Consider the following 20,461-nt stretch of genomic DNA (forward strand, 5'->3'; position numbering starts at 1 on the left):
GACGATCATAAACCTGGCAGTGGAGGGAACCAGAGACAGTTGTCATTTATTAATAGACTATAAAGGAGAGTACTGGGCTGGAAGACAACGAGTTTTTGATGGGAAACCCCACTGAGTCAAATGCGTGCAGTTTAAAGACACATCGAGTCTGATCGAAAGAACATCAAAACATGTTGGAATTATGGGCAAATCAAAGCAATGAGTCATGAAATGATGTCTGCTGATGTCTCCATCATCCTCCTAAATATTTCCAGCTCTGGGTTTCATGTTCCTCTAATTGATGTTTCTCACGAGTTATGGGCGTAGTCAGGAGGTCAGCTTCTTCTCCACATAAAGAAAACATTTTGGTTTTAGTAAAGATGCCCATTGAAACAGACTATGCTGTTTCTTCTTATTATTCTTCGATTTTTCCATTCCTCTGGCATTGAGGAAGCCCGTGCAAAAATGCCTCTACATGCAGCTCAGATGAGACTGGAGCGCTTTGAATTCACAGCATGGAGGATTTGAAATTCAGAAAAAAAAAAACTGTGAAACAAGTGAAAAGCTGCACAGCTCAGCAGCAGAAACATCATTTAAACTTCAACAGGTTGGACTTCACCTCACTGAGTCACTACGTTTCAGACCTCATCAGAAACTTGGACCATTCAAATCTGCACGACGTAATGTGAGAGAAAGTCACAGAAAACGTTTTTAGGTGAAAAGTATCATCTATAAAACCATGACTGCCATCTCAAGTCCTAAATCAAAGCAGTTAAATACCCAGTTCTGTTTGTTCTACAGAGAAATTCCACATAGGATCTTCTGTCTCTTCCATATGTTTGTTGAATTTATCTCAGGTTGGATCACTGAGGTAACAAACCCAAATGGGCCAAAATTTCCTGGAATTTTGTCAATGACTCCTTTGGTTTTCATTGTGCTAGAACAAGTAGAAGCACCCAAAAAATCTTGAAAAACTACGTCTTAGGAAGGAAACCTGAAAGGATAAATGCAGTTTTTGTTGTACCTGCATGGAAATCACTTGTGAGAAAATGGCTTCAGGGACGGCCAGCAGGACGGACAGCAGCCAGATGGAAACGGCTTTCAGACAAGTCCAGAAGACGGCGCTAGATGTCTGGATGTCCATCGGATTCACAATGGCCTTGTACCTGAAGGGCAGACAGAAAGATGGCAGGAGAGTCAGGTTGTAAGAGAAAATGTAGCGAGAAGCTTCACAGTATGGGCTGATCAAACCAACCTCTGGGCTACGGAGAAATAATTACTTGGACTCTCACTGCGAAGAATTAGACTTTCACCAAACTCAGTGAGGAGCAGGAGCAGGAAATGTCTCAAACATCCTTCTGCTCGTAACTGAATCACTCAGCAGTTGGAAGCAAGGCCAGCATGGACTGAATGGCTTCACAATTCAAAAACAGAGCAGAAAATCGCTGATTGGCCAGGATGAAATGCATCCTGAGAAATCAAGCTCAATGGGAGAAATCCCAGACAGAGTGCTGAAGTGAGATGAGAATCGAGTGGAAATGCAAAATGAAGACAACGCAGAAAACTGCTCAGAGTGGCTAAAGCTGAACTTCAACCAGATCTCAAACTCTCAGCACGTTCATCCCAGCAGATCTTTGACAGTCTGACCACAGAATTAGATTTTTTTGTGGCTTTTGAATGAATAGAAATATTCGGTACAGAATATTTCCTGTTGGCCAGACCCAGTGTTGATTTTGCATAAACTAAGTTCACTGAGCACCAGGTAAAGGATTTACACATTGAGCTGTGCCGCCAAGCAGATGGCATCTCTCCCCACTGAACTAATTCAAATGAAACATTTTGCTTACATTAAGTAGACAAGCCCTCTCTGTTAATGTGCAGAAGTCTCATGTCATCAGCTGCCAAGACAAAAACTGCTTGATAACAGAAACCAAGAAGATCTAACAAGATGAACAAGAAACGTTCAAACACCTACAGATCATAAAACCACAAATCTGATCAATCTTTGATAAAATCTCAATGAGACTCACTGTCTTCCATTGCTGTGTGATGATGTTGTCTTTGACCTTATGACCCAGCTAACGGGCGTCCTGGGTCAGTGTCATGACGGTAGCATCTGTTGTCCATGCTAGGTCAGCTGATTCTCTGATACTCAGTCACAGCTACTCTCACCTCTGCTGCAGCCCCTGAACCAGGCCGGGCAAAACCGCCTGGAGCCTCCGACTGTGAAACATCACCCAGTGTTATTTATCTTAGAGGACGGCAGCTTTTCAGCTCTTTTATTGCTATAATTAAGTAAAGTTGTTTTGGAACAAATGATGTCCGCTGCCTTCATTTAGTCCTGTCCCCACAGACAACAAGCATGTCTATCATGTAGGGTAGAAAATAAGTCTAATGAGGTCACGAGGCAGGAGTATACAAAATAATTTGGCCTTTTTAACCCAAACACATTTGTCAACATCAGAGTTTTAATTTGGCCATAAATCTTCCAGCGTTTCCAGTCCACTGACTGATGGTGGGCATAACTTCAGCTGATGTACCTCCTCAGACCAGCAGACTCATGAGAATAATATCAACTGACCCTTAAACGTTGAAAAGACCTTATCTGATTGCATTCATTAATTAAAGACTATATTAATTAATAATTTTCGTTATTTCGTTTCCCTGACCTCTATTAGAGTCATCCTTCACATAGTGATTCAGGAAAACAAGCAGATTTGCTCTTCAGGATAAACATCCGCAAGTTAAAGAGGCAAGAAAATGAGACACTGAGAGGCTCCAGGCTGGTTTTCCTGTTGAATGAAGGACTTTGCCTGATATAACAGGTTATAACAGAGGTGAAAGTAGATGTGACTGCATTTGAAAACCTGATTGTTCAAAGCAGGTAAATACCATAGTACCAAGCAGAACCATGTCAATGCATCGGCCATTTTTACAGTTAGCCTTTGCACAAATGTTGACAGGATCAAACCCCAGGATGAGCCAGGCCTCAGCGTACAGTTAGCCAAACCGCTGATGATCCCCCTGCAGGTCTACCTTTAACTGGAAACCCAGTTAGATTCTCTATTACTTTATCTTCTTGATGCCTCTTGGACCCAGAACTGACCTCACCTTACCGTCCAGCCAGTGTGTGTGAAGACTAGATCTCAAAAGTAGCATCTGCTTTTCATTGGTTAATTTCAGTACATTCTTATTTATTGCTAATTTTGTCAGGTTCAAGTTACTTCAGTAACAGTTGTGGGCTTTCTGTTTCCTATCTCCATCAGTAATTGGGCCAGAGGCAGGGCTCACCCCAGACTGGTCGCCAGTCCATCACATACAGATGGATAGAAAATCATTTTCTCCTAAATCTACAACTCGTGTTTCCACAGCAGTGGAAATTAGGTGAGGTTGGTTGGTTGAGATCCAGCTGATAAAAAAGAAAAACTTGGAAGATGCAGAAAATATTCAGTATAGCATAAATCCCCTGAGGTTTGACATTTTAAAGGAGCAGAAGCATCATTCAGGTCTGCCTCCACTTCACTTCTTTAAGCATGAAAACTTTCCCCTTAGCCAGCAGTTCTTAAGAGTTCTCCCATGTTCACATATCTCCATGAAACTCAGAATCCGCTACATAAACATTTCCATGAAAAGCAGCTTGCAGCAGCTCTGCAGGCTACAGGCTACTGTTGGGGTCAGCTCCCATGATGCAAGGCTGCAGTCTGCCGCACCGATCAGCTTCTACCTGCAGCCGTGATGAGAAAAACAAGAAGGCTGTTGTTGCTTCTTTGTTTTCTGTCAGGGCTGCTGAGGGACTCGACAACCCCCCATCACAACAGCTATTATTCTGCTTCTGCCTCAGAAGTTTCAACTGTTTCCCGTAGCAAAGAAATGGAATATAAAATCCTGCCTCTGTCTCTGTTCTAACTAATAGAAAGCTCAAATCAATCATTAAAGAATCTCTGTTTGTTTTCTGGTCCAAATGCAAACAGCAAATAAATGTGTAGTCTTTCTCCCAGTGTCGTAAACCATGACAAACGACCAGCGATTGGATGGCTGAGGCTGCAAAAAGACAAAGGGGAAGCCAGAGCACTTTGTCATTTCAATCATTCCTTGTGCATTTTAAATTCCTGAGAGGCGAAGCATATCCGTGATTTAGCAGCACAGTCACACGGAGCAGGATTAATTCAGACCTGTGACTATCAGCCATCTGTTAATGCACTGCAGCTAAAAGCTCCATAAGTTAGACTGAATTTAAACAGAAATACCAAACTGGACACTCAGAAGATTTAAAACCTTAAATGTTCACATCATTTTAGAGTGTAAAAGCATAAAGCTCCTGCTGTGTGTTTGATACAAGTGCAGATAAAGATACTTTTTGTCTCTCAAATGGAAGAGAAGGAATATAGAAAAGTGTAACTTTAAAACCTGTAACAACCCTAAAAACAGCTATGAAAGTCAAAAAGATGAACAGAATCTAAGTGGATCCACAAAATGAGAAAGTTTCGTAATCTTTGAAGCTCCATGGTCCTGCTCTTATGCTCATTTTACTTTTTTATCTGTATGTATGATAGATCAAAGCTTAAATTATGGTGGTCAAAAAGTGCAAACAAGCAGCAAACGGCAAAATGCATTGCAAACACAGAAACGATCCGAGCTTCAAAACACAAAAAACACAAATGAAACATAAAAATGCTGAAATCTAAAAGTGCTGCAACCACAGGAAATAGAGGCAAAGGGAAAAATGATGCAAAAGATGAAATACTGCAAACTCACGCTGCAAAAACGGAAGTCCTCCAGACCACTAGGGGGAGTCTGGAGTAGGTAATATCACCTGTGTAAATATGCTGCTGTATCATTGTAAAATACTGCATGTTTGAAATAGACATGCAGCATAAGATACTTTTTCTTTCTTCCTCTAACTTTCTTCTGAACTGAATCACTTCTTTACTGAATGTCTGGAGGTCGACTCCCCCTGGTGGCCTGGATGACATTTGTGCAGCGAGTTTGCAACATTTCATTCTTGCTGCTGTTTTTGTTGTTTACTGAATTTCCCTTTTGCTTCTGTTTTCTGTGATACAGCATTTTGTGTTTGTATCGTTTTCTGTTGCATTTTTGTTTGTGTGTTTTGGAGTTTGCATCATTCATGCGTTTGCAGCTCAGTTCAACGTTTTCTGCATGTTTGCATCTGTCAGCCACCTTAATAAATATCCTCCACCTTCCCTTTCCTAACTGCTGGAGCAGCAGCAATGTTTTTACAGAGCACAACCTCTAATTCACTTCCACTATATTTCAGTTCTTGTCTTTCCAACCTGGCATTAAAGGCTCCCTTTAAACTGTTATATCTCAGCTGTTCAACAGAAATGTTTCAACCCTCACAGTTCAAAGATTTCTTAGACATGACCTCTGGTTCTCCAACGACGACAGTTTGTTTGAGGCTTGAGCTCCTGTCTGAGTTTGTTCTCTTTGATGAGGAACGATTCTTTTGGGCTTCTTCTCCTCCCACTCAGTATTTTTTGAGTCTCAGTGGCATCTTAATGTTTATTTTCATCCATCAAGTAAATTCAGGATTTCACTTGATGTATGTTGGCTTTTCAGGGCAATGGCTGCACCGGTAGCCTGTCAAGTTGCTCATTTTTATCGCTTATTTATGAGTTTATATCATTTTATTAACAAAACAAGAGATTGGTAATGCGCTATTTTTATTTTACATATTAAAACTTGGAGTTAAGAGAGTTTATGAACATTTCATAAGCTACTAGTCAATATTAACTAATTTCTGTTTACACAGAAATATGTTTTGATGATCTATTTCCTACAGAGACGTCTGATTGGCTGTGATGCTGGTGAAACGTGGCAGAAGCATTAATCCAGATGTTTGAGACATCTGTACATTTATAACATTTAATTATAATGTTAAAAAAATCATATGAACAGATTTGTTAATCTGTTCATGTGAGAGGAGATTAATTAGTTAATCATTTAACAAGTTAAATGATTAACTAATTAATCATTTAACAACTAGTTAAATCTTTAACTATAGTTGTTAATGATTTATTTTGAAAAACTTCTAAGAAACTGAAAAATTGGGTCATTTTTGACAAAAATTATGGAATTATTCATTTTTAAAAATCACATTATAATCTATCACTTCAAACTCTGTGACTCGAAGTTGAATTAAACAGAAATGTTTTGTATTAATTTTAGCCTGAGTGGACTTTTGATCTGAATATGACGGACAATGTTTGTCCAGGTTTCTATAGCAACTAAAGAGGAAAAGTGTGTTTCACTGATCAGGTTTGACGTTTCTGTCAGTCTGTTTATTTTGAGACAAAAACCAGAATAAGGCTGAAAATGGTGAAGTGTGGCTGAAGCTTTCCTGCTGCTGCGGCGCCGCTCCGGCTTCCTGATGCCGGCATGACGACGTCAGGCTGCTGACATGCACAGACTCTGACCATGTCACACATCTAATCGGAACCCAGTCTGCTCACTCAGGACCCAGAGCCGGTCGGTTTCTGCTGCTGCAGTTAGTGCCGGCACCCCCTGCTGTTTGAGTCATTAATGGATCTGAGAGTCAGCTGCTCCTCCAGGAACTGGTGATGTTAAATATGGAGACAGTGGGCAGCAGCTGGACACATAAATAAGATCACAGCTGGTGTTTTCCACTCTGAGCTCCAAATTAATGTCCAAGAAAAACCAATGGCTCATAGGAGTACCCCACAGCCGTGTGCTCGAGTCCCAGAGGATCGATTTCTGCCTGGATGCTGCGCCGCCGCCGCCGCTGTCAATCCAGTTGGTCGTTTATCTGAATCTGTTTTACTGATCAGAATAAAACAGTGACTGCTTCCCTTGGTGTAAACGTCCCAAACTGGAACCAGATCGTTCTTAGCTCAGAGTTTCTGAAGAATCTATGAATCAGTTTCTCCAGTGTAATAACTTACTTTTTACAGCAAGTGGACCAGATGGATCCCTGCTCCAGTTCACCTGAATGGATTAAAAGTCTCGTTACCGAGGCAGGATGACGTTAATGAAGGAGTGATTTGATTCAGATGTCGGGTCAGGCCGTCCAGCTTAGCTGCTTCATCAAATTTTATCTGAATTTCTTGAATCAGTTGATGATAAAAAAAATCTCCATCAGTCTTTCTTTGAACAGTTTTGTTTTCCAATCAGCGCCGTGTTTTTCCCCATAAAGGATCACCAGGTTGCTACAACCTGCAGATATTTTTTGTCCAAATGAAGCAGAGCTGAAAAACATGCACAAAGTTTTGTCACATTTTACATCCACGGCTGTTTTCTCTCCACTTTGAGGGATTTAATGTCCCCCAACATGAAGCAGCATTCCTGAAGGTTTTTAATGCACTCTGAAGTTTTTAATGTTCTCTTCAACGCATCAGATTAATTCTTTAAAACTCCACAGAGGAACCTGGAGCTCCTCCAGCAGCTGCGACGCCGAGTCTGAAAGCCGAGTGGTCTGACTTCGCTCAGAGACCTCAGCAGGTCCTGAGCATCATCTGCAGCTCCTCTCAGCCTTTCAGCAGGAAATCCTCCTTCGTTAACCGGAAGCTGGAGTTCAGCTGTGCACATTGTGAAACCAACCAACCTTATAAAGTTTCAGAAACTGTCATATTTGGAGTTGGGAATAATTGCTGTGTTTCTGGCATGAGGAGAATGTAATATGATTTAACCGTGCAGTCTTAACAGACTCTGGTGATAAATGAATCAGTCCTCAGACAGACGATGAAAGACGCCAAAGTGTCTCAGTGGAGTTTCTATGCAATAAATACTACAGAGTTTCAAGGTTTTACAGGTTCGCTTTGAGAAACAAAAGAAAGTTTCACTGCTTCCTGAGGTAAACCAGATCATGGCACTTGAAATGTAGAAATGTAACGGAGCTGGGAAACAGTTGAATAAAGTGACTGAGATTAATGAACAGCCATCAGTTACCAAAGAATAGATTAGCAGATTAGTTGCAATATGAAATCTAACGGATCATTTTTAACTTGATGAAGTCTGACTCTATCTGAAAAAAGACAAACCACTTCAGACTTTAATGAATCACTTTACATATTTTCAAGTCTGACATGACAATAATAAGCTGCTGATATTTCTTCCCTGGTTTAAATCCTAAAGGAGACGTCTTAATCTGGTTATTAACTTAGAAATGTCTTGGCGCACTTAGCTTCTCCTAAATTGATTTCCAAACCACAAAATTCTTGGCAGATTTGTAAACTTTCAGTCGCATAATGTTTATCATCTGTGTTGAATTATTGGTTATCGACTGTTAAGAATTATTAAAGTAGTTGTGTTTATATTTCTGCTGTTGTTTTGAAGTGGGTGAAGGCCGTTTAAAGTCTACCGTACTCAGGTAGAATCAGCCAACATTATTTTCCAAAATAAAACATCACCAACCAGACGGGCTCTGTGGAAACCAAGTGTTTGTTTGAGTCGTACACCTGCAGACTTCCTGTCCTCTTCACGCTCCGCTCCGTTCCTCTCCTCATCATCCTGACCCTCTTTTATCTGTCAGAAGAAGCCATTTCCTACCATTAAAACCCATCTCTCTAAATAGCAGACTTCTTCTTTGTTCTCTTATCACAACTCTTTGTGATGACACTTTAGTGGCAGAAAGCTGTGAGAAAAATCGATGGCACATACAAAGGTGGGAAGAAATGCTTTCTTTCTTTGCTCAGATTCCCTTTTTCCTGCCAGGTCTCCGTCTTTCATCAACAGCAAGAACTTTTATTTCTGTGTATCAGGTCGGTGTGACCCCTGTTTTTTTTTGCTGAAGAAAGAATCTGTTTTCAGATGTGATACAGTTGTGGAAAATAGCTGAGTAAATATCCAAACATCAACTTTTTTTCTCAGGAAGTACTTTCTAGTGATGAGATTTTACACCAAACACCAAGAAAAACCAAGAAAAACCAAAGAATACAAACCAATTGTTCTCCCAGCTGTAAGTGACAAAAGCTTTGGCCTTCCAGCTGTAATCAGTTCAGAGAAAACTTCAGCTCAACGGGGTATCACTGTCCCTGATGTTGATGGGAAGTGATTTAGCTCCAGTTAGCCAGACCAATCCATGCTAAATATCCATTAGGCTTGTGTCCTCATCAAGGACCTTCAGGCGAGTCAGGAGCCGCTGAGAGTTCGTTAGTGGCCTTTAGCCTCGTTAGGGGCCCACTGGAGACCACCAGGGTCAGAGACACAGCTGGGTGAGTAGCAGATCTGGAAATGAGTTTGCCATTAGGCTGATGTTATGGGCTTTCAGATGGATGATGCCGAACAGAAGCGGTTTGGAGGAGGAGGAGCTGCAGCTCAGCGGCAAACAGGAAGCTGGAAAATGGTGATTTAAAACTGGAGGCTGGTCACCTACAGGAGCAGTGAGTCAGGACATTTTATGCTAAATTCACATTTTGCACATTTTTGTACAAAAAATGTCCAAGTGCTTCAATAAATCACCCTGCTGGTTTTTTTAATAGGTTCATGTTTTTTTGTGTCTGGAAAATGAGCTTTTCAAATGCAAAGTCACAAATCAGCAGGCACTGCCCCGTTACATAGCAACCCCAGTGAAACCCAGCCTGTTACCAAGCAACCCAAACTGAGTTTCAGCATGTTTGGTCAGCTGGTTTTATCACTATATCCGCTGTACAATGGCTGCTGGAAAAGACAACTAACATCTAGAAACCACTGAAATCATTTTGTTGGTCGTGCAGGAGGCTCCACTTTTGCTTTTCAAAGATATACGGTTGTATAATTGCGCATCTGTCTGCAGCCATTTTCACAGTTGGGGGGCGTGGCCAGCAGCAGCTTATTTGTTTTAAAGTGACAGAGACACTAAAACAGCTGAAAATAGGCAGAACTGAGCAGAGTAAAAGAATGACATGTTTTCTATAATCCACAGAGCTACAATGGACTGGTCAAGGAATCCAAACAGGTCACCTTTAAGTTTCAGTTGGACATCTTTAAGAAGAGGATGTAGGAAAATGTTGTCTTTTTATTTAGTGACTCTTATTGTTCCATAACTTTAAACAAATAATTTAAGCATTTAGTCACAGTGAATCTTTAAGAGCAGTTCTTCTGACAACTCTGTGAAATGTTCTACCGAGGTGATAAACTATGTGAAAGAGTAGTTGATGATGAAGTCATCAACAGAGGGAGAGCCTGATATTAACCTGAGATTTATTTTCTCAGGTTTTAGTTTGTAAAGGTGTGAAATAGTCATTCCCACCTCCTGGGTTTGGATCCTTACATCTCTGAGCTTTTATGTTTCATGTAGAAATCCGTTCACAACAATGTGAGAAGTCGTGTTTAAAATGACGGAGGATGTAAACGCTGCCAGGAGAACCGCTTCCTGAAAACCCATTAATGAGACGGATTGTTAGTTCAGTGCCCTGAGATTTCCTGCTTTCACACCACATTCCTCACACTCTGTTGGTTTACTCACATTTACATCGTCAGAGCTGCTGCTGCAGGACCTGCAGCTCAGGTTTAATGTATATCACTGGGAAGGTTGGTGTCTAAACCTTGTTAGTGTGTTATAAAGAAGAAGTTCTGCTCCCAGCCAGAAAAGGACAGAACATTTCTCTGGACCTGAGCTGGTCCTCACATACTGACACTGTTTGGTTTTTACAAACTGCAGCTCTGCAGCCGACCTGAAGGAAAAAGTCCAGAGACATTTTTCCCCCCAGGCTGTCTGATGAACACAATGAACTCCTCCCAGCTTCTCTGCTGGGAAGCAAAATCAGTATATTTGCACAACCTGCCTGTTTTACCTAAAACTGACTGACCTTTTCACTTTTATTTACATTTCTCTACAGTTTGTATATTTTTACTTAATCTCTGCATACTGTCAAATCACTTCTAAGATAAGATAAGATAAGATAAATCTTTATTGTCATTGTCACAAGGACAACGAAATTCAAAGGGTGCCATCAGTCGGTGCACATGCCCAAAAACAAAAAATAACTGTCTCACAATTCACACACAACGCAAGAATCAACAAACAACTGGCAAAAAAAAAAAAAAAAAAAAAAGTAAGAGCAGCCACATTCTCACATACATCAATCATGATGATTAATGGTTGTTTTTGATTGCATTTAGTTTTGTTATTATCGGGTAAAAACTGTCTCTGAGACGGTTGGTTCTTGTTCTGGTTGCTCTGTATCTTCTGCCTGAAGGCAGCAGTGTGAACAGAGAATGTCCGGGGTGAGAAGTGTCCTTTGTGATGTGTTGTGCTTTTCTTAGACAGCGGTCGCTGTGCAGGTCCTCCAGTGAGGGGAGAGGGCAGCCAATGAGTTTTTGGGCTGTATTCACAACCCTTTGGAGAGCTTTCCTTTGAGCCGTAGTGCTGCTGTTATACCATACGCAGATACAGTAGGTCAGTATGCTCTCTATGGAGCACTTGTAGAAGGACACCAGCAGCTTCTCCTTGATGTTGTTCCTCCTGAGAACCCTCAGGAAGTACAGTCTTTGCTGGGCCTTTTTTATCAGCTCCAAGGTGTTCATGTTCCATGTGAGGCCCTGCTCAATGTGGACCCCCAGGAAACGGAAATCAGCTACCCTCTCCACACATTTTCCCCCAATGGTTAGTGGTGTAATGTCCGTTTTATTCCTCCTGGAATCTATTATGAGTTCTTTTGTCTTTGAGTTGTTGAGGAGCAGATTGTTCTCCCTGCACCACTGCAACAGCCGCTCCACCTCTCCCCTGTAGGCGGACTCGTCGCCTCCTGAGATGAGCCCCACCACTGTGGTGTCATCAGCAAACTTGATGATGGTGTTGCTGTGGTGGGCAGAGGTGCAGTCGTATGTGTACAGACAATAGAGCAGGGGGCTCAGCACACAGCCCTGCGGAGAGCCAGTACTAAGGCTGAGGGCAGTGGATGTGTGTTTTCCCACCCTAACTCTCTGCTGTCGGTTGGTCAGGAAGCTCAGAATCCACATGCAGGTGGAGTGAGGGAGGCCCAGGTCCCCCAATTTGTCCACCAGTCTGTGAGGGAGGATGGTATTAAAAGCAGAGCTGTAGTCTACAAAGAGCATCCGCACATAGCTCCCCTGCTGCTCCAGATGTGACAGAGCAGCATGGAGGGCCGTGATCACTTCTGCAGACATCTTGGCCATTAACACTGTTTCTGATTCAACTTCTCTGTAACTCATTCCTTCCCAAGCACTGACTACCCTCAAAAACATTAAAACAATAAAAACTGCATCTGACATGTTTAGCAGCATTTCTTCATTCAACTGCTGGTTGTCTGGGTGACGTAAAGAAGAAAATCATATTGCATAATGTAAAAACTGGCAAATAAGACAGAATGGATCAGCTCTACGTTCAATGAGTAACGTAGAGCTTAGAAAAGTACTCATTAGAAAATGAGTAAATTCAGCTTTAACACATTTTCCTGCAGCTTGATTTCTTACCTTATTCAGTTTATGCTGATCATACAATTAACAGAACCACTGATGAGCTTATCAGTGGTTCTGCATCATCACCAGGCCTTTGCTCTGAATCTTTAGATTAATTCTCATAGTTTCTATCTGATTTGGTTATCAGTACTCATAAAGCTGTTATAGTGAGTAATTCTAACTTTCAGTGGCTAAATGTTGAATTTAATACTTTCTAAGACCCAATTAGCTTCACACAAAATCTCCTACTCACTCTTGTCATCATAAACTTGATCTTGTGCTGACAAGCTGCATAATATCTCCTCCCAACTCTGTTTAATTTACAATCTCTTTCAAATTAGCATCATAAGCTAAATATGACAGTATTGTATTTTAGCTGGAACCATATTGGAGTGGATGTATGAACTGCTCTGTTTGTTTGGATATGAATGGATCTGTTTGCCATGTAAACAGATCCAGTTCAGATAGCGTCGGTTGTCATTTCTGTGCACAATAAGCTGAATTCAATCTAAATGAGCGTCAAACCCACTGAGCAGGTAATGAGATGTTGCTGAGACGCGTCTCCACTTGGCTCAGACCGAACATCAACTGGAAACTGATGAAACAACCAGAGATTAGAAGTTGGTGTCAGGATATGAACCAGTTTAAATGAACTACCAAAACAAGCCTTTAAACCTGTTTATTTGTACATTTTAATAAAATAAAGGTATGTTTCAGGTATCTTAAAACCTGCAGATGTTCCTTTGAAGGTCAAGAGGTGGATTTAACTGGACTCTATGTTCATGAAGAGTCTGAAGTGTTCATCTGCTTTCCAGTGTGACACTTAATGCTCTGACCTTTTCTGCAGACATGCATGCCAGGTCCTGTTTTCTTCATCCCAGCAGAGCTGAGAGTCATGTATAAAAAACAGCGACAAGAAACATGCGGAAAGGTCCCGTCAGTAAAACCCAAAACAGGCAGAGTGGTTCTTATTTTGTAATTTCATCTGAAATTACAAAATAATCATTTCTTCTGATGTTTTTTGTTCTTTTTTGTTGTTGGAACCATTTTATTTGTTAATATTTATTATGTATTGTTTAATATTTAATATTTATTCCACTAGTTGATAAAAGCAAAGTGCAAATAACCTCCCATACATTATAAAGTGTTGACTTTATGTAACCTATAGGTGGAAATTCAGTCCTAGAAAATCCAATCAAGTTTTCTTTGCATTATATTTCTTCCAGCAGTTCCATTCTAACTTACTTATTTCTTTCTTTTAAACCCCCCATAGCTGTAAATGTCAGAGTTTAAAAATTGTAGTAATTCATTTCTTAAAACAGATGCTGGAGTTTTGAATAATTAACACACCTGGAAACCTGAGCAACTCTTCTTTTTCCTCGTGACATCATTAAAATTCAGACGAGCCCTTGGAGATTTGACATATTCAATGTTTTCCAATGAGATGCATATAAATATTGTATGTCAGCAGCCTGACTCACTGCTCCCCCTCAGCATTAATCATCTCATCGTATTAAACCTGATGCACAGCGGAGTGTGCTGGGACAAACTGGAGGGAATAAGCCATAAGCGGCAGTGAAAACGCTGCACTCTGTCGCTGCAGATTCATATTTACAGTCAGGAGTTGTGGTAGCGACAAATGTTATGAAAAAATAATAGATTCATAACTCAGAGTTTAACACATTAAGTTATGTGAAAGTTAAATCTGCTGTATTCCTGCATGTTACATGGACTGAAGTAGCTCAGTTACGCTAGCTTGACTTTGACAACCGCAGCATGTAGACGTGATGTGGAATTCTGTGGGTTTGGGTTCAGTTCAAAAATAAAACATGGCGACCAACTTGACAGGTCATCAGTAAAGCAGGTGTTTAAATGAGCTAATCAACAACTGCTGTGTTAGCTTAGCGATAGCTAATCTACCACAGCGAATGGTAATAATCACAAAATAAACACCAAGCGTGAAAACATAAAACTGTGACAGACTGAATGTTCTGTTCAGTGTGTTTGAGTGTTTAGTGTTGAATTCTGGAACATAAAGTGGTGTTGTTGTCAGTTGCTATGGCAACAAGTCGAACGCAAAGTTGAGTTGTTCTTCAATAATATTTCTGTTATTTCTCCCTTTGCTGTGGCTCATTGCACTAACTGACTCAAACATCTCCAGGTTTCATTGTGTCAGCGGTTGCGCTCCACCATGGATTACATGTAAAACAATCTTATGGCCCTCCAGCGTTGTGCGCATGCGTGTAATTTCTGGCTGTAAATAATGACATGCAAGGGCTCCATTAGGATCTAGATCAGATATATCTATCAATGAAGGACGATCTGGTGGAGCTGCTTTGTTTGCTCTGTCTCTACAGACGTTTGAATAAAAATGTGGATTATGATGTTTGGGTCAGAGGAGCAGGCAGAGAAGAAGAAGACGCTCAAATGAAATAACCGAGCTGCTGTGTGAAGACACACACTCCTTCAGTCTGACACACAGATGACGGAGCTGATTAAATTAGTCACAATCAGCTTCTTTTACTTAAATGTCTGTTCAGGAGGGAAAATAAAACCTCCACAGACGCAGGACCTTTTCTCCACAGAGGATAAATCCAGCTGACTTAATGGGCCGGGAGCAGGAAGTTAGACGTGGGAGGGAATGATATTTTCACACATCGCTGGATCATTTTACTGCATCTGATGATCCGATCGGATCGGAACCGGCCGGCTGTAAATCCTCTGCTGTCTGTGCGCCGTCCCTCTCTGCTGTCGGAGTTTTAACTGATGCTCTCAGCCGCCTGTTGGGCTCAATCAACAATTCACCGGACGGACATTTACGGCGCACAGAGGTTTACGCTGAACGTGCTCGGCGCGCCGTGAGAGACGTGATCTCCTGTCTGACCGTCACGTCATTACTGCTGATCACTGATTAGTCTGTCTGAGCGCTGACTGATCATTAATAACCAATGACAGGCTCTGACGCATGAAACACTGCCTTGATCAGTAATTAACGTCCTAATTCTCTATGAAATATTTAGCTCTTCACGCCCTTTGTCTCATTTCAGCTCCTTGCTGTGAAATCGCACAAAGTCAGAGTTCCTGCTGGTTTTTAATCCAAGGTCGGCTCCTGAGAACCAGCAGGGCAAAGAAAACCACTCTGATGTCCCTGCAGGGGGCGCCAGTTAGCTCAGAAAACAGGGACAAAGAGAAAAGTGTGTGAAAATCGTTTGTATTGTTGATGATTCAAACACAAATAAAACAATATTGAAATATAATAAAGACCAAACTCATCCACTAAAACTGACCGGCTGGTGTTCATATTGATTGACTGGAACAAAATACCACTTGATAAATATGAAAAACAAAACTGTACAGGGAATTATTTTAGTAATTTGAGAATGAAATGTTTTTAGCATCCAGTTTTAATTACACCCTAAACTTATATAAATTCAAAGATTCACCAGGAGTTTACTGCACATATTTCTGTAGCTTCAAATTTGGGAAACATGATGCAAGAAGAAAAACATGGAAACACAAAGTGACAGGGGATCAAATCTGGAAAAACAAATATTTGTATACTCTACTGTTTCCAGATTTCCATAACTGGACAGAATCTCAAAGTGTAAAACTAATAAAACCGTTTCTGCATCATATGTAGACGACAGCATCACTCAGAAAATCAGAAATCCAGACATGATTTGATCCTGACCCAATCAAACTGCAACATTTCATCTTAAAGAAACATTTTGTAGTTTTAAATTTTATGTAAAGTTTTTTTTTTTCCAGCATCAGTCAGAAATCACTTCCTGCTCATTTACAAGAAAATTGTTGTTAGATTCTTGCTTTATTCTATTCTTGTTTCTTACTTACATAAATCAGAGATAAACAGTTTAGTGGAACCAGCAGTAAATATAAGTAACTGGTTTTTTATCATCTTTTTACAAATTTTGAGGCAGATTAAATTCATATAAATGAACATAACTTTCTATCTGGTGATTTTAATGTGAAGCTCTTTAACATTTCCAGCCGCTGTTTGACCCTTTTTATGTATGTATTTATTTACATGTTGAAGTCGTTGCTGTTCTGGTTGAAGATTTTTTTAAAAACATGTTCAATAAGAATCATCTCCATACTTCAGATAAAGCCGTGCGTGACTTTTCCAGACAAACGGTTCTGGAGCGGTTACAATAATCGACCCTGGCGACTGTGAGCCACACGTCACTGTGAATGTGATTTACACACCATGAACTCAGATAATATGATTCATTAGGCGCCTCTGCTGATTTGATTCCAGATTTTCTCTGTCATTCATTAGCGAGGCGGACGTTGATGCAGGGAGGAGCGTTCGGTCAGAACAAGGTGATGACACGACGAAAGTGTTACTTATTGCTTTATTACATGATTTTAAACTAATTATTCTGATATTTCTGTGTGTCATTATTGTATTTTCGTGGTTTAAATGTCATGTTGGATGGCTTTTTCCTGATGTCTTTGCATGAACATGATTTCCATTGATTTTAAACCGTAAATGGGCAAAAAGGTTGTAAGTATCCATCAGAGATCTGCAGTAAGATGGAGTCAGGAGGAAACAATCAACCTTGGAAATGTGATAAAGAAAGGAAGTGATGAAACAAAAGAGACGACTCCCTGCAGCGTTCATTGGCTCCTTTCTTCTATCTATTTCAAGGCTTTTATTGTGCCTTTAGTAACTCTGCTAAATGACTTTTAAAGAACCTCTGAACTTCCTTTAGGACTTCAGGGCCTCCAGGAATCCAGGTAGCTCTTATTCTGAATATTTTAAATTCTGAGCTCTCTCTGTTTTACATTTTTCTGCAGTAAATGAGGTGACACCAGAGGGATGCAAGTGCTTCGAGAAGAAATGATGTTACAGGTGACCTTCAACACAGTTTATAAGTCATACCAACATATACAGCAAACATCCGTACGGAATCAGAGGTTTGATGCTCTGCAGCCTACAGATGTGAGTTAACACGATGCCAGTGGGAACACAGTAGCAATGACTTTGAAGTAATTGAGAAGGTTCATGAAACCGTCTCCTTTGACTTATCTCAAAACTCATAACTCGTATCATCCTAGTTACTAATCCACCTCATTTGCTTTTGCCATTCCTCTAAATCTTTGGCTGCATGGTTAGAAAGCTGGTCAGAGAGATGTTGGAGTAGGGGATTTAATTGATGCACAGCAGTCAGGGCGAGGCAAGGACTTATGTCAACTTTCTCACTTTGTTGCTTTGTTGTTTTTTGATTTTTCATACCTCCCAATAGACTTTTCTTCAAAACAAAATGGCTAGAGGCAAATCTATCAACTTCTTTTTTGTTACTGGAGACTTTGACAACATGTGAAAGCACCAGTTGCTTTGCAGAAACTGAGCAGACTTCCTAAGCACCAGCAGTAGGCACCGCTAACTAAAACATTAGTTTGTGCAACCCTAAAGCACAAATCATTAACAATAAAGCTCTACACCAACATGGAATTTAATGGCTAAAATGCTAAAGCGCTAAATTAAAACAGACTGATACTCACCTTATGACAACAACAAAACGTCCCACGACATACTATATGATCCTCAACAGGGTCTAACTTGTCATTACACTCCTATATGTGTGATTTACGAAGTCATTCTTTGAACAGACCTATAGTTCATACATTCAGTTTTATATTTGTTGAGTATTGCTAACTTTGTTGCTGATTGTGTGCGGTGTAAAGGTCAATAACCACAAACTTCAACACAGATGTCGAACTTATGCAACTGAAAGTTTACAAGACTGCTAGGAAAATTAACGCTTTAGAATTTATCCAGAAAAAATGTATTTAGGGGAAAATATGTGCATGAAACATTTTCAAAGTTAGCAGAAGTGATGAAAAGCTAAAGAAAACAAACAGCGCTGCTATTTGCACATTTGTGGATTGGCAGAAGTTCCACATTGCAAATGAATCTCACATCCAAAACTGAAAAACGCTACAGATCGATGCCAACTATTCCAGCTCGCCACCAGGGGGCGCCTGTCTGAGATGGTTTTATGTAAACATCAACAAGCTGTACTGATGGAAACAATGGGAAAATTCAGCTGTAGTAGCCAGTCTTCAACCCAAAGAGGGCAGCACTGAAGAAGTAAACACGTTTAAATGTAAATGTCACAGTTTGTACAGAAACATAAATACTTTTGATGGAGTTTCTTATACAACTGCACAATATTTATGTTTAAAATTTTGCCCTTACTTTTTATTCTTCATTCTGTTTTTAGAACTATTTCATGTTTTATCTTTGTGTGAGTCTGTTTGCTGTTATTGCCTCTGAAATGTTACCATTATGGGACAACAAAGGATATTTCTATATCTTCTATTTCTTCTATAAAAACGGCACCTTCAAAGCCAAGTTTATACTACTTATCTGAAAAATGAAGTTGATTTGGGGCTTAGTTAGGAGAGCACATGTTAAATGTCCAGTGGGTTGGAAAGATTAAATGACAAAGCTTATTTTCTCTAAAGCAACATGACAAAATAACCTGAGCTGAAATGTCCCAGTCAAAGTCTAAGAAGTGTCTCCTTAAGAGAGCTGAACAAACCTTAATGATGTTGCTCTTATTTCCTCCAGACCCATTAAAACATAAAGTCCCACCTTAGATACGTTCTGATTTATGGAGAAGCAATGAGCTGATTAATTCGTCCTCTGACCGATCGGCTCCCAGCTGAGGAACATGAGCACCACCTCTCCGTGGAGCTGAGCCTCCACCCAGTCATTTATCACTGAACTCTGTCTGCTGGTCTGGTGGCTCCGTTTGTTCTGCTGCAGCATCACGGACACCAGAACAACACCAGCTCTCCTGAAGCCTGTTTCACTCTGTCCCTCTGATTCACTGTTTCATTTAAATCTTCCATTTTTCTCCTCATCATGTCTCACATCTACAGTTATTCTTCTTATTGTTATCCTGCTGTTGTTCTGTGTTACACCGGCGCCCTGAATGATGGACCTTTGTGTCTTTCTGACACAATATCTTTAATGCTAACAGATTATAATGCAATCTTATTATTAAGTTTTATGTGATTAATGCAGATTTCTTTTCAGGTCAGTGAGAACAAACTGAACATCCAGTTCTTTTCACTTACAATACAGATCTTCTGGAAAATGCCTAAAAGCTGAACCTAAGAATTAAGTTTCATTTCTTATTTCTGCTCTGAGCTTTTGAAGATCCTCCCTGAACGCTCCATGTTCTGATGATTCTGATGATTCCTATTTTATTTTTATTTGAATTTAATCTCCATGAAGAGAATCTAAAAGCTAATTTTATGAGTCATAGGGTTCAAAATGAGGCTCGTGGGCTAAATGTGGTCCATAGTATGATCATATCCAAATGTCTGTTAGATACAAATAAACAGCAAAGGCTCCATTTTTACTACAATTCCCAGAATGCTGTGCTGCTACCAAAGTTATTTTTCATTTGAATTATTTTATAAGTTCTTACTACAAAACTGCTTGCTTTGGATTTAAAGTTAAAATAAAGCTTAAGTTTGTTTCATAATAAACATTTATTATGGTAAATGAACAGAAGGAAAAACTTCTTTTCAATAAATATCCAGACTGAGCTGCGACTTTATCCAAGTTTTTAATTTATGTTAGACTTTGACACCACTGGTTTAAATTTTTACTTAAATGTACAATATAATAAAATCTCCCAGGAATGTATCAGATGTACTTAGACTAAAATAAACTGGGAAGGTATGTGAGAGAGACGCAACCAGCTGCATGAAAATCTGCCAGCTGGTTGCGTTTCTTCCAGCTGCAGATTAAACTGCAGGAGCAAAACGCTGGTGAGTTTCTGAATCACTGCTCAGTGAAAACAAATAGTTTCTGGTGTAAACTCGTCTCAGCTGGAGAGAAACCAGAATCCTGGCTGAGCAGCAGAAGGAGGCGCTGCAGGAAACCAGGAGGATGAAAACCAACAGAGCCTGAACTGATTCTGATGATTTCATCATGCAGCTGAAATCCAAACTTCCTTTATTAATCTGATCAGCAACCAGTGAACGATCCCAGCAGATGAACAAACATTAAAACATAAAACCGCAAACAACTTGATCAACATCTGTCCTGTAAATGTTTCATTCA

At 40.2% G+C, this 20,461-nt stretch overlaps 1 protein-coding gene across 1 annotated transcript in view; it reads right to left on the reverse strand.

Annotated features, from left to right (window-relative positions):
* nmbr (neuromedin B receptor) overlaps positions 1–20,461 on the reverse strand; it is a 42,469-nt gene that overhangs the window by 17,679 nt on the left and 4,329 nt on the right. The window contains exon 2 of the mRNA XM_032586041.1: positions 1,004–1,145. Within this exon, the coding sequence (XP_032441932.1) occupies positions 1,004–1,145 (142 nt within the window). The remainder of the gene's footprint in view (positions 1–1,003; positions 1,146–20,461) is intronic.

The sequence above is a fragment of the Xiphophorus hellerii genome, chromosome 15 (genome assembly GCF_003331165.1).
Source record: "Xiphophorus hellerii strain 12219 chromosome 15, Xiphophorus_hellerii-4.1, whole genome shotgun sequence".
NCBI lineage: Eukaryota > Metazoa > Chordata > Actinopteri > Cyprinodontiformes > Poeciliidae > Xiphophorus > Xiphophorus hellerii.